Raw genomic sequence first — 13,404 nt, 5'->3', positions numbered from 1 at the left:
CCAAGCAAAGGTTCAGACCTCCCCGCTGCTGGACTGGAGATACACCAATCCAAGCAAAGGTTCAGAACTCCCCGCTGCTGGACCTAGAGATACACCAATCCAAGAAAAGGTTCAGACGTCCCTGCTGCTGGACTAGAGATACACCAATCCAAGCAAAGGTTCAGACCTCCCCGCTGCTGGACTAGAGATACACCAATCCAAGCAAAGGTTCAGACCTCCCGCTGTTGGACTACAGATAAACCAATCCAAGCAAAGGTTCAGACCTCTGCCCTGCTGGACTAGAGATGCACCAATCCAATCAAAGGTTCAGACCTCCCCACTGCTGGACTAGAGATACACCAATCCAAGCAAAGGTTCAGACCTCCCCACTGCTGGACTAGAGATACACCAATCCAAGCAAAGGGTCAGACCTCCCCACTGCTGGACTAGAGATACACCAATCCAAGCAAAGGTTCAGACCTCCCGCTGTTGGACTACAGATAAACCAATCAAAGCAAAGGTTCAGACCTCCGCCCTGCTGGACTAGAGATACACCAATCCAAGCAAAGGTTCAGACCTCCCGCTGTTGGACTACAGATAAACCAATCAAAGCAAATGTTCAGACCTCCCAACTGCTGGACTAGAGAAGAGCGTTCTGTTCGGAAATGATTCCACAACCAACAGCGTGGTAGCAATAAGGCACAGAAATCACACCAGACGTACTTCCCAACAGCAAAAAGAACCACCCAAAATCCTTGGGCTTAAAAGTACACATGGCTCGTCCAAAGACCAAGTTGGGAAACCTAAAATGCCTCCGGAATGCACAAATCAGAACGAGGATCTGTCAGCACTCGGAAAGTTGTATCCAGTGCCGCGATGAGGAATGCAGAACATTTCAATTGGCCCTCAAGCAAAGTGCAGGAGGGGAGAATGCTTGCCCTAGCGAGGCACAGTAGCTGTGCCAGAAGCCCTGCTGCAAAGGCAAACTGACTGTCAGGGGCATCCGCGACCCTTCTTAGTGGCATGCCCATGGTGTGACCAACAGAAAGATGAACGTGCAGCCCAACACAAGGAAAGAGAGCAGCAGAGACCAAGGTCCAGCTCTGTGCTGCTGGTTAATCCATGGTAACATTCCATAGACAGTGGTGAGATATCCAGCAGATGCTGCGAAAGAAAGTGGATCTGCGCCAAAGCCAGACAGTGACTGAGCTCCTTTTCTAAATGTTTCAGAGCCCCTCACCACTACTGTTTCATCGGCCCCACTGTCCACGAGAAGGACTTGCATGCTGGGAGTTGTAGTGCAGATTTTAAATGACTTGCTTACATTTGCTAAATGTGTTTCTGGTGATAATGTTGACAGCTAGGGATATTTGCTTATGGCAATAACCACAGAAGTAGGTTTTTTATTACTTTTGTTTTTATGAAGGCTTGTTGAATGCTTTCTTTTAAACCCACCATAAGATTGATGGTGTTTGCCAAACATACCCCATCGCTCCAACTTCAAGCATGACAGGGCTGAAGCGCGCTGATGGTCCCTCGTAAGGGTGAAACATCTATATTTGTGTCTGCAAGCTTGAGAGCTGTCTATCTTGGGCTGCTAAAGCTATGTATGAAACAGCACTCTGTTATAAGACAAAGAGAATGTTCTGCATCACAGACCTGCTTTGGAGCTAATGTTCCTACCCACAATGCATTTTGCAGTGGTTGCGACCTGGATGTGAATTTCCAGGGTTGGCTTCTGGATGGCACTGTGGCTAAGCCAAAATAGCCTGTTCTATTCTGAGGGTACCATACAAGCCACACGTGGTGCCTGCCTATTTTAATGTATTTTTTAACACTCTTTATTGAACTTTACCTTTTTGTCTCTATGCCTTGTTCAATTTCCTTACATATAAGTTTTATCGCCGGGAGGGGTCAACATATTTGCATACGTTTATGGTCCTGTTGGAAAGCTCCGCTTGTCACGTTTTCATTAATTTCTAAGCCTCTATAAATGTCTATTTAATTGTCTTTGAATACATTGTTTTGTACATTTCTATTGGAGAGTGTGCCCAATTCACGCGATGTGCCATTTTGAGTACAGGTTCAACAATATGGGGTTAGTATTGGACAGTGGCAATTACTGCCTCCCAACGCCTCAGATGAGGTGGAGGGTCCCCTTTAAATGGGCCACACAGCTAGGCTATTATGGAATTAGGGGTGTTACCTTCTCAGAGGTTTGTGTGGAGGGCTGCACTCACCTATGTGGGGTGGCTGCACTCTCAAGCATATGTGTAGAGAGTTGCACTATAAAGAGGCGTGTAGGGGCTTGTTACACTTGACAGCTGTTTTTCTGGGGGTAATGGATAGATGTGTGTGGTTTGCTCCTCGCACAGAGACGCATGGGGGCAGATTGCACTCACGCAGAAGTGTACGTGCACGGAGGTTGTTGCACTCCGAAAGAGGAGGGTGAGATGTTTTCACTATTAGAAAGATATGGAGAGATAGCACTCTGGCAGAATGTGTTCTTACAGAGGTGTCTGATGGTTGCACTCTCCCAGAGCTTTGTTAGGGTGTGTCGCTCTCTCACAGAAGTCTTTGGGACTGTTGCGCTCTGAATGTGAGTATGTTGCCTTATCTGTTGTGTGTTGGGCACACTGTAATAGAGGTTTGGGTGGAGGGATGTATAGTCCAACATTTGGTGAGTTTGCACTCTTGCTGTTTTGGGTTGTCAGGTGTGGGGGGTTTGCACTCTTGTTGAGGTGTGTGTGGGGAAATCACACCCTCACGGATGTGGGGTGGGACTGGGGTTTATACCCTCAGGGAGGAGATGTGTCTGACCTCTTTGTTTTGTTTCCCTGTTTGCAGATTCTACCCAGGCTTTACCTTGGAAGTCTTGTAGGTGAGTAGTGCAAAGTTCTAGTAGTCGAGTACTGTGGAGATGTAATAGAAGAGCATTGCAGGGCTTGGGCACTGGTAGGTGTGTCCTAGTGAGCTGGGTTGTGCGAAGTACTTGTCGTGCGAGTGTGATGTAGTGGCCCCATGGACATGAGTTGTGGACCATCAGTTGGAGGTTACTGAAGAGCACTGATAGCCGGGTTCTGCTGGATCCTACTTGGTGGGCGTTCAGAAGTTCTGATCGGAGCATATATTATGCACAACTCTTATCCCTGAGCATGGTGGTTGATAACCATTTCAATGATTGCATTGTCCTGAGTCTCTGCGGCTAACGTCCACATTGTGGATGGATTCAGGAAGGCCAACTGAGTAACTCCCACCCAGGCTTTTACCGCATCATCAATTGCAAGCACACCCAGAAAGAGAGACAATGAAATTATTCACATAGACAATAAAGTCACTACACCTAACCTTGGATTTAAAAAGGCTGCAACCAGTCTGTTATCGAATACGAATTCCCTGGTCAATGAGAGGACCTTCTGTAGAGCGGAATTGGTGATCACATGCAGCAGCCAGCGTTCCTCCAAGATCATGCCTTGCGTGACTTCCATTGCATCAGTGATGCAGGCTCCCACGCATTCCTCCTTCATGGGAATATGGGAGCAACAGTGCCCTGGTGGTTCCTGTAGCCAGTGACATGTTCTACATCAAATGAAAACCGAAGCAACTTTGCCGCTCTGCCAAACCCTTGATTAACCTTTTTTCTACCACCCAAAATGAGGCCACGAATCAATGACCAATGGTCAGTGTGTAATTCCAAATGCCTGCCCCACATGTATGTACGTGAATGTATGCGAGCATTTCTCTTTCAATGACAGAGCAGTTTTCTTCAGAGGCATTGAGGCATTTGGACACAGATGGCACAGCTGCTCCAGTGCCGATAGTTCTGCCCCTGACTGCTCCTAGGTAGTGCGTGCTGCCAACCACTGTCAAAACGAAGAAGACATGAAGAACAAATGGCTGGTGGCACTTCAACATTTCGGCTGTAGGCAGAACTCGCTTCCGATGAGGATAGCTAACCAGCTCAGACGGTGTCCCCGTTGAGTGAATCTATCCGCATTCTGAGTGAACCTTGATCTGGGCACCCTAGGAGTGATGGACCGTAGCCGCATAGTTTCCCCATTGCCAAGCCATCTGTGATTAGTATTTTACACTGTGTGTATCCCACCAAACCTATCTTCTGGCCTTTGTATGCACAAACCCTAACATCCAGTGGGATCAGAGATGGGGGACTGCTACCAAAAAGTCCTCTCTGCACTGTGAATGAATTGAAATCGTGGAGTAGTCTGGCCCCCAATATGCCACGTACCATGAAGCTGGACGGTGCCAAAGGGCTTCTTACTCTTCCCATGCGTTGGATCACTTGACACGTGAAGCACCAACTGGTTGCTGGGCTCAGCCACACCATGGGCGTTGCTTTCAATGGAGGCTACGTGTCTTCTGGCCATCACTGCACATCATTCCTTGTCCTCGGCTGCACAGCCCATGCTATTAGCTATGTATGAACGGCCTACACCCACACATGTGTACAACACTCTCTTACTGCCTTTTGACCTATGGAAGGATTCAGACCGTGGGTACATCTCTTGCCCAGTCGTTGGGTCCTCTCACTACAGCCTATGCCTCAATCTATGAGCCTGATCCCTTCACTTTGTCGACACAAAGTGAAGTTCGCTGCACCCTTTGCTTCTTCTAGCGATGGGTCCCTGCTGAGCCACGAGGACCCTTGAACTTTTGAGTGCGCAACTCGTTGGTCTCTGACCAACTGTTCTGCCATCGGGGCCAACCGGGCAGAAGGTCTCCAGCTCCTGAGGGCTGGTCATGAAATCTTGATGGACTCAGGAGAACATTGCAGTCTTGTGTAGAAATGGTGCAGCGCCAATCCAATAATTACCTTGTGATCGAATCGTCTCTCCACTCTGGTTCACGTCTCGATTTATGCATCAGTGATGAACGAAGAGTCATCATTCTTAGCCACAGGCTTAAGAAGGACAGTTTCTAGCCAACTTGATGCCCAGGCAGAAACACAGGAATGCACCCCACCCCCCGACTGGCACACGTCACTCCCATAGTACAACTCTGTGTCGCACGCCAAAACCCCTCAATATCAATAAATAATTTCTATATAAATGAAGCTGGGTTCATTGCATTGTAATTCAAGTACTTTACAGAAGATATCTAATGTGAAAACACAGCCGTTGCTGCTCAGGTAAATGGTTCTTATATCACGTGCTCTTAGGGATGGCCTTGCCTGAATGAAGTTTCAAACTGTCCACACTGGCACACTGCGGTGTGACCAGCTGCCAGGGTTTGACGGCCCACTGGCCCTATGTTGCAGGCATTCTGTTTGTACCCCATCACTTGTATTTCGCAAGGGGCAATACCGTACTAACCATATGAACTATTTTCTGATAGAAGGTTCTGATTCCAAGATGGACAGTCTGGTACGCTCCTATCGTATTCTTTCAAAATACCTCTGTGAGAGAGAAAGGGGACAAATAGCGCAAATGAGGGTTCCTGTCGGCTTTGCATTAAATCACAGAGCATTTCAGAAATATAACAGTGATCAGAGATCTCTACATTTGATAAACAAATCTGTGATAAAAGGGTTGTATGTGTGCATCTCTAAATACATACCAGGCACATGGATTGGTGCTCACATCACTGTTCACAACACTCCACCTAATATTCAAATGTTTGTAACCATGAACCATACATACTCATTCGGTTAGCTTACGTTTTTGTATGCGAGTATAGCATGGCTGCAACATCAGCATTTCAAATGTGGTACATGGGCTCTTTTGCTTCTTGTTTCTGGAGAATTTTATATGACGAGAGGCTGTGTCTCAGTGTCAGCATTCCCGGCCCCTAATACAGAAACATATTTAGGGAATTAGATCTATAGACAGGAAAGGATACCGTACAAGAGACACCCAATGAACAATGTAAAAAAAGGATACACAAAAGGGATTGTACCTCTTATAAACTTTAGCCAGACAAGTAATAAACTGATGAAGCGTTTGAAAGAAACCTGGATTCTAATTAACTGTAAAGGTCCCTCAGTTCCTTAGACACTACCTCCTCAGCATTACGCAGGCCTCAGGGGTTATTTCTGCAAAAATGAGCAGGCTCATGCTTTACCTAACAGAACTGGCATTAGCATAACTTAGTGCTGGCCTGCAGCTAGTTAAAATCATGGCGTGGCAGTGTAAAAAGGGCGTTTGGCCTAGCGGATGTACAATTTGAGGCAACTTATTTGATTGCTTTATGTGTTTAAGTGTGGGCACAGGATGGCATACTCGTCAGAGCCACATAGACAAAACGTTCCAGTGTGCTATTGTATGGACATGGGACACATCAGACAAAAACAGGCATATGTGCTGTTACATAGAGGAGCACCAGATAGACGTCATTACCCAACAGGGTGGTGTCGTGTGCAGCACACAAATCATTGCTGCACGCATATCACTGCACTGATTTGCCATGGACCACTGTCTGCATGGTGACACACAATGATCCCTGCTTTCCTAATCAGGGTGCCAAGTCACATTGAGTTGCCATCAGGTGCGCGCTAGGCAGTGGTTGGTTTGTTAAGAAAATGAAAAGAGCTTTGATGCTGAGCGGATGCATTTAGTCCATGTCCCAAAGCAGCCACTCGAATACTTAAGCAAGAAGATGACAGTTAACCTTCCAAGGTATGCGCCATATAAACTAAAAATATACAAAGTTTTGGTTTCTCAAATAAAAAGACATGTAAATAAAGAACATAGTTTAAACCGTTTCTGTGTGGCACGTTAATTCTCTTGGAAGAATGCGTAGCTTTGGTCAGCTAACTGATGTTTTGTGCTGGCCTTCAGACAAAAATGCTCCATTTTCAGTTCTTAACACTGACATGTTAAGCACATACTGTGTAAAAACAATGGCGTGTTAAATGAGCCCCCACTTGAAAGGGACTTGAAAGGCTGTCAACACAAAGGGCGAGGGCACAGGGTGTGAGTCTCCAGAGCATTTCACAAGCTGCGTTCACAATATGCATTCCTTTGTTTTTAACACAGGAATGCTTAATTTTTTCTCCAGTGAGCTCAGTGGCAGCTGTCTGAGTGGGCCGCTTCCTGCGCCTCCCTCTCCCACCAATCTATTTAGCGCTGCTCCCAAGGCAGTGCCCCCTTCGACCGCCCAAGCAACCGGTCTGGGCGTAAGCAGGGGTCAAAGTGTACAAAAGTGGCTAAACTATGTTCCTCTCTGCACTGCCCCCTCCCGAGATCCCCACTGCTGCTCCCCACCATCCCATACCCACCCTTAGACGCTCTACCCCTTGCAATTCAAACCTCATACCTGGGTCCTACATTTCCTCCACTTCATCCGCCTACACTGTGTTTTACAACTACTATCAACACTGAAAGCATATCACCTCCATTGCTTGCAGTCATTGTGCCCCACAGCATGCAGCTTTATGCACCCTCCCCTTTCCAATAAGCCACTATAAGCACCGCCATTGACACCTCTTAAGGGACATCCCGAGGACTATAACCCCACCTACCACCAGCACACTCCGCTTTGCCTCTATTGATTTCAGTACATAATTGCAGAAAATAAATGCTGACAGTGATCAGAATGTATTGAATGCAATGGAGCAGGGCTGCAGCGGCTCAGGAATGGGTGGTATGCCCCAAGCAGGCTAATCAAATAAACCAAAGCAAACCATTGTATGCTAGATAGCTCAGCAAGATGTGACACTAGAGGATTAGCAGCAGGGTTCAGGTCTGAATTCACAGTTGGGGGGTAGGGGGGGGAGTAAAAAAACAAAAGCTATCTTCCCTGCCATCTAGGAGTGAGGTTCCCAGTGGCAAATAGTAAGGAAACGATGAAGGATTTTCCGGGAAAGTAGAGGACGTCATGCCCTTTAGATCCCGCCCACTTCGACCTTCGGGCAGAAGTGAAGATGGTCTCTGTCCTTTGGTGCCCAGGGCATTTTCTTCCTGATGTCTGCACATTCCTCCCTGTGGTTTGTGGTAGAATGCAGCTAGACATGCTCAAGGAACTGGCAGTTGACACAGCCAACGACACACCACATCCCAGCCACAGCATAAGCATTCCGGCAAGCACAAATAGAAGTATGCACTTTGCCCTCCAATTCTATCTGCAATCTCAGTGGCCCGATGTGCTTTCAGCTGCACCACTTGCTGCCAACTTAACACTACTTGACACTACTTTCCACAGGCGTTACTTAGGTGAGAACGGGCCACACGAAATCTCTGAAGATAGGCCCCCCATTTCAAGAATTAAACCGCAACTCCCAACGTTTCGGTCTAATTGCGCTTCTGCAGTGTGACTGGTTGGTACCAATCGTTTTTGATTGTTTACCACTGTGCGGGGAGCGCACTGCGGCTCAGTAAGCGTTACACGAGGTGTCTTAGGTTGGTGTGGAGTGAAGAAAACGATTTAGAAAGACCGCTCGGAGACCGTGTGCACGCAGGGGTTGGCAGGCGCGGCTTACAGGGGAAGCCGCAAGAGCGAGGTAAGTATATTTTAAGTGATGGGAACAGTGGTGTAAGTGGAAAAAAAGAAATGAAGGTACTCGCCAAGCTACGAAGCCAGACATTCCGGCGCAGCGCTTTTGGCGCTGCCCGTTACGGCACTGCACCTTAGGCACAGGTCCCTTTTAGGCACACCCTGTGGTTTGCAGGCAATGCCCAGTGAGATTAAATGATGTGCCAAGGAGTACACACCTTGGTAAAGCAACGCATCTGAGATACTTTCACGCAAACTCCCAGTTTGTTGTTATGCATTGTGTTAAGAATTTTTTAATATCGATATTAAATGAGACTTTCCTTTTTGCATATGAAACTAGCAGATATCGTGGCTGCAAACTAAGGTTTAGAAGGGGAGTTTTATTATTGCTCGCTTTCGTGGCATAATAAGGAATTCGGTAGATAACTAGATGTGTGTGTGTGTGTGTGTGTGTCTGTGTGTTTTCATTCGAAAAAGTTCGATCACAACTCAAAGTACTTACAACATTTACACATTCAAATAGGCACTACTAATAACAAAGAAACATCTTAAAAAGTAATTTCCCAGGCTTTCCGAACCAATCCCTCCTCCATCAAAGGACACCAATGGTAACAGGTGAAGCCCACGTAGGGAAGCAGCGTGCCGCGCCGCGTGCTGAGAGCACAGTAGCTGCATGTTTGTCTCTCCTTTTGTTCTGCAGGGTGGGCTCTCAAGGGACATTATGGGCATAGAGAGCAGGAGGGAGGGGGCCCTGCTTCCCCCAGCAAAGATCAGTCCTTTGATTTGTGATAAAGTGAAATGAAAAGCTTTAATTTTCACTTCGCAAAATAGTTGAGTACTGGTACTCTCTTTCAGGTGTTGAGAAGTGCAAGTACTCAAATGCTAAAAAATAAGAAGTGTAGGTACTGAGGGCCGGGAAATGAAGCACTCGATGGGAGTGTGCGTCTGTGTGTGTTTGTGAGTGCGTGTCTGTGCGGGAGAGGAGGGGGAATGATTGTGGTGGGGAAGGGAGAGTAAGAGGGAAAGTGTTTTTGCATGAGTGTGGGTGAGGAGGTGAAATGTGTTGGGCTGTGAAGGGAGGTGGGTGATGAAAGGGGAGGTTTGGGGGTAAAAACCCTGATGTACTAGCAATCCAGCGGGAGAATGAGGGGGCGAGATCAACTTCTGAGGGGGGTCAGTCTGGCGCATGGCATTTTAAAGGCCACAGAAAATCGGCTGAAAGAAATCAGTCTTTTTTGTGTTCGGCCTTTAAAATGCGGATAACATATTATTCTTGTGTAGGGCCCTGGCTGAGGAAGCCATTATCTTTGAAAGTTCAGGGATTGAGGCAGGCTGTGTACCCCTTTCAATGAGGCAGACAACCATCCCAGAAGTCACAGCACTGAGCCAGTGAAGTACAAACAAATGTCCGCAGAGAGAACATGACAGCTTTTTAGGGCTATCTCAAAAGTCGCCCCAGGCACATTTGTTTCACAGCTCTGTACCCAGTCACTACCTGTATGCAAGCAAAGCATGTCTGGTATGTATTGAGTGTGTACACAATAGGCCACACCCTTCATTTTTAACAGAAAGTGTGAATATACACTGGTATGGGTTGTAAGCCTATGGTGTTTCTGTCTGACATTTCAGGTCATCTTGGCAACATTTGGGTTAGAAGAGTTACAACCAGGGTAAGAATAAAGAACTCCTGTCCTGACGAAGGGCGTCTGGAAATTAATGGGGAAACCTTATTTAGGATGAGGCTATTCTTGGAATAACCGTCGACACAACACTATCTGTACATCCTTTGGGAAATAACCGAGGGGGATAATGGACACTGATAATCCCTCAGAGATTAAGAGAGACTAAAACGAGAGACACAAAGGACGGTAGGAGGGCCTCCCTACATGAGGAACCCATAACAGCAGAATGCCTGTATGAAAACATACTGTCCTGGATTATAAAGGAAATGGGAGCATAGTGCCTTGGTCCTCTCTTTTAGTTGTCTGCCCTCTCTGACAATAGATGCTCGTGAATCAATTGAACATCTGCATAAAATGTATTTATTTGTTAAGATTTACTGCTATACTAACCCTTGATTGACAAAAGAGTATGTTTTCACTTTGTATTGTTTTTGATGTGGTATATGTTGTTTAGATCAAACACTCTCCACAAGGGAAGTGTCAATGGGAATAAGTCAGTTGAATTTTTGTATGGAAAAGACACCAGGGTCCGGCACCTTTTTTTGATTGTGCGTGAATGTATACATCAGCATACATGAGCTAACTTTGGCCTTTAGCCATACAGAACCAGAGAAGGGGGTAGTCTGTGATTCGTGTCTAATGCCTGGTCTGTATTGAAGAAAGGGGACATTGCTTGACAAACCTGTGCCTCCAAAAGGCAACTGACTCTTCCCCTGACGTTCTGGCCTTTTGGCAGCAGCATCTCCACCGGGCAATAGCCGCCCAAATTACGTATTTGTAGTAATCACTTAATTTCAGTCTAGGATAGTTATCTTACAGTTTACCCAGAAGCTATTTATCGACACATTTTCCTACAGGCCTAGCCTGCACCTGTGGGGTGCAATCGTGGCTTTAAGCAGACGGGGACTCTTCTGGGCTCAGCCCCAGGGGTGGACTGGCCTATAGGGAACTCTGGAGATTTCCTGGTGGGCCTCTGCACCCAGGGTCTCTTTTGTGTGGCATTTCCAAATGTACTCATAGGAAAGGCATTGGGCTTGCTGAAAATGTGTCAAATGGGGCCACTTTATTTCCAGGGCCTCTTTTGGTCCCCAGTCCACCCCTGCTCAGCCCAGGCCGGGTCCAATGTTTGCCCTCTCCCAGGGCTCACTGATCTGATTTCCGTGCATGCTAGCAGGCCATGAAACGATTAGTGAAAATACTGCTCTTGTCCAGTAGATGTCCCTATCAGTCCATGTTTAGAATCACATCATCATTTTCATACATTTGGAATTTGATTACTTGTTTTGTAGTACTCTGGAGGCAAAATAAAACATGGAGACTACTGTATTTGATTATTTGCAACAGGTTATTGTATACTGAACTCTTCATATTAGAATGATTAATCTACTAGGCCGCCCCTTTAGTAACACAGATCACCCATCTATTAATGGTTTGCTAGCTACTTGCTAGTGTTAAGCCATGCCAGACTTGACTCAGCCCTCAAATATTATTTCATGGGTCCTTAGGGTCCACTCGATTTCTTATCCCACTTAAAGCACTGGGTGCAAGCGCTCCAGAATACAGTGATAAACAGTATGTTGGGACACCGACTCACTCAACTCTCCCTATTCCCAGATTCCAAAGACTGGGCCCAACTCAAGAGGAATGAGATCACTCACATCGTCTCTGTGCTGGCAAAGCCGCAGCAACTGCTCCAGGTAAGTGTGGTATCATGCAGGTAAGTGACATCGCACAGCTGCTGCTTTGAAATAGATTTCATTTTAGCTGTAACTGATATTCGGTGGTAAAGTGTAGAGGTGTGCTTTAACTTCACAAAGAACTGTTCCGGAATGGTGAAAATGGTTACAAAAAGTAGTACAGCTGTTAACAGTCAAAAATAAAAGTAGTGGAACACTGCTCCTGACCGTTCCCGCTTACTTCAACCACTGCTGCCTTCAGCGCCCGCCTTCTTTCTTTTTTACTTTAGTGTTAATGGTATTCATGGATAGAGAAGTACAATGGAAAATTCCAGAATACTTAGAATGCAAATCACCCACTGAATCTTAAACCCGGTTAATTGTTCACACAGCATGAAGAATATAGGATTCTGTTTAACATGCCGACTGCACAACCAATCTATGGAGTCATGAAATGTATAAACTAGGACCTTGACACTAAAGAAAGAAGCGAAGCATAACCCACAAGGCGCTACAGACTGCACGCCAATAAGCATTGCAAGGGAAAGCAAAACAATGCACTGACCTTGGGATCCAGGTGAAAGAAATCAGCAAGCAACAGATACCCACACAGGACACTACTGGCAAATAAACAGCTCCTCCATATTGCTCACTCAGGAAATTCTCCCCAGGTTCCCAAATTCTGGAGTATTTTCTGTAATCTTCTGGGATACATCCCTGAAAGCATAGAGGCTTAATATTTTGCTAACCTGCAGACCGCATATGGTTTCCCTTCCAGTACCTAATGCCATCTTCTTTCAAATTATGAGGGTATTCATTATATAACGCATCTTATTTACATTTCTAGGCCCAGCCCCCTTGCTATCTCCAATGCTGGGGGCACAGAATTTTATGCTTCCCCAAGACCTGCAACAATTGTTTGGAGGATAGGTTGCAGAAAACCTTCTGCACGCACCCCGCTACCCCCATTAAAACATTAGTTTTTAGGGTATAAGTTTAAAGGGCGCTGCAAGGGCTGTGACCAACTCCCGCCACAGCTATGGACATGTGCCTGATTCCTCTCTTGCAATAACAATGAGGGCACTGTCTGATGCATGTCACAGCCTATGTCCCTCTACATTGATGGCTCTGCTACCCTGACAACATTCCACTGGCACCTAGTGCAAGCTACAATGCAATGACTTCCAGGAACCACGCCGACATAGCTCCAGGACAGGGCTAAGTGCTACTATCCCATCTCCCGCTATATATAGCTCAGCCTGCCTAGCCCCTTTCGCAATGCACCCTCGCTGTTTCTCTACCAAACCTCCATCAAGACCAGCTTTCTCTCACCATGTGCAGCCTTTCACCCCAGGCTGCTTCGAGTTAGCGACTTGCTCTTTCCTCAAGCTTGAGGATGCGATCCACCTTTCTCCCTCAGAATACCCCTACTGCATCAAAGAAACCATTTGTAACCAGGCATTGGGCCTCATTACGAGTTTGATGGTGAATCGGCAGTAAATCCACCAATTTACCAGCACAATTGTTTCCCATTACCGACACTCAGTCGTGTGACATTACATGGGATTAGGAATGGCGGCACTTGTGTAAATCCCTTTTTTGGAGGTCATAGGCCTCCA

General features: G+C 46.5%; 1 protein-coding gene across 1 annotated transcript in view; it reads left to right on the top strand.

Annotated features, from left to right (window-relative positions):
• Window positions 1-13,404, top strand: part of DUSP15 (dual specificity phosphatase 15) — a 321,250-nt gene that overhangs the window by 35,368 nt on the left and 272,478 nt on the right. Inside the window, exons 2-3 of the mRNA XM_069651004.1 lie at window positions 2,827-2,860; window positions 11,724-11,806. Coding sequence (XP_069507105.1) covers window positions 2,827-2,860; window positions 11,724-11,806 — 117 coding nt within the window. The remainder of the gene's footprint in view (window positions 1-2,826; window positions 2,861-11,723; window positions 11,807-13,404) is intronic.

The sequence above is a fragment of the Ambystoma mexicanum genome, chromosome 3p (genome assembly GCF_040938575.1).
Source record: "Ambystoma mexicanum isolate Mex_15411 chromosome 3p, UKY_AmexF1_1, whole genome shotgun sequence".
NCBI lineage: Eukaryota > Metazoa > Chordata > Amphibia > Caudata > Ambystomatidae > Ambystoma > Ambystoma mexicanum.
This window is presented reverse-complemented; position numbering and strand designations above follow the sequence as displayed.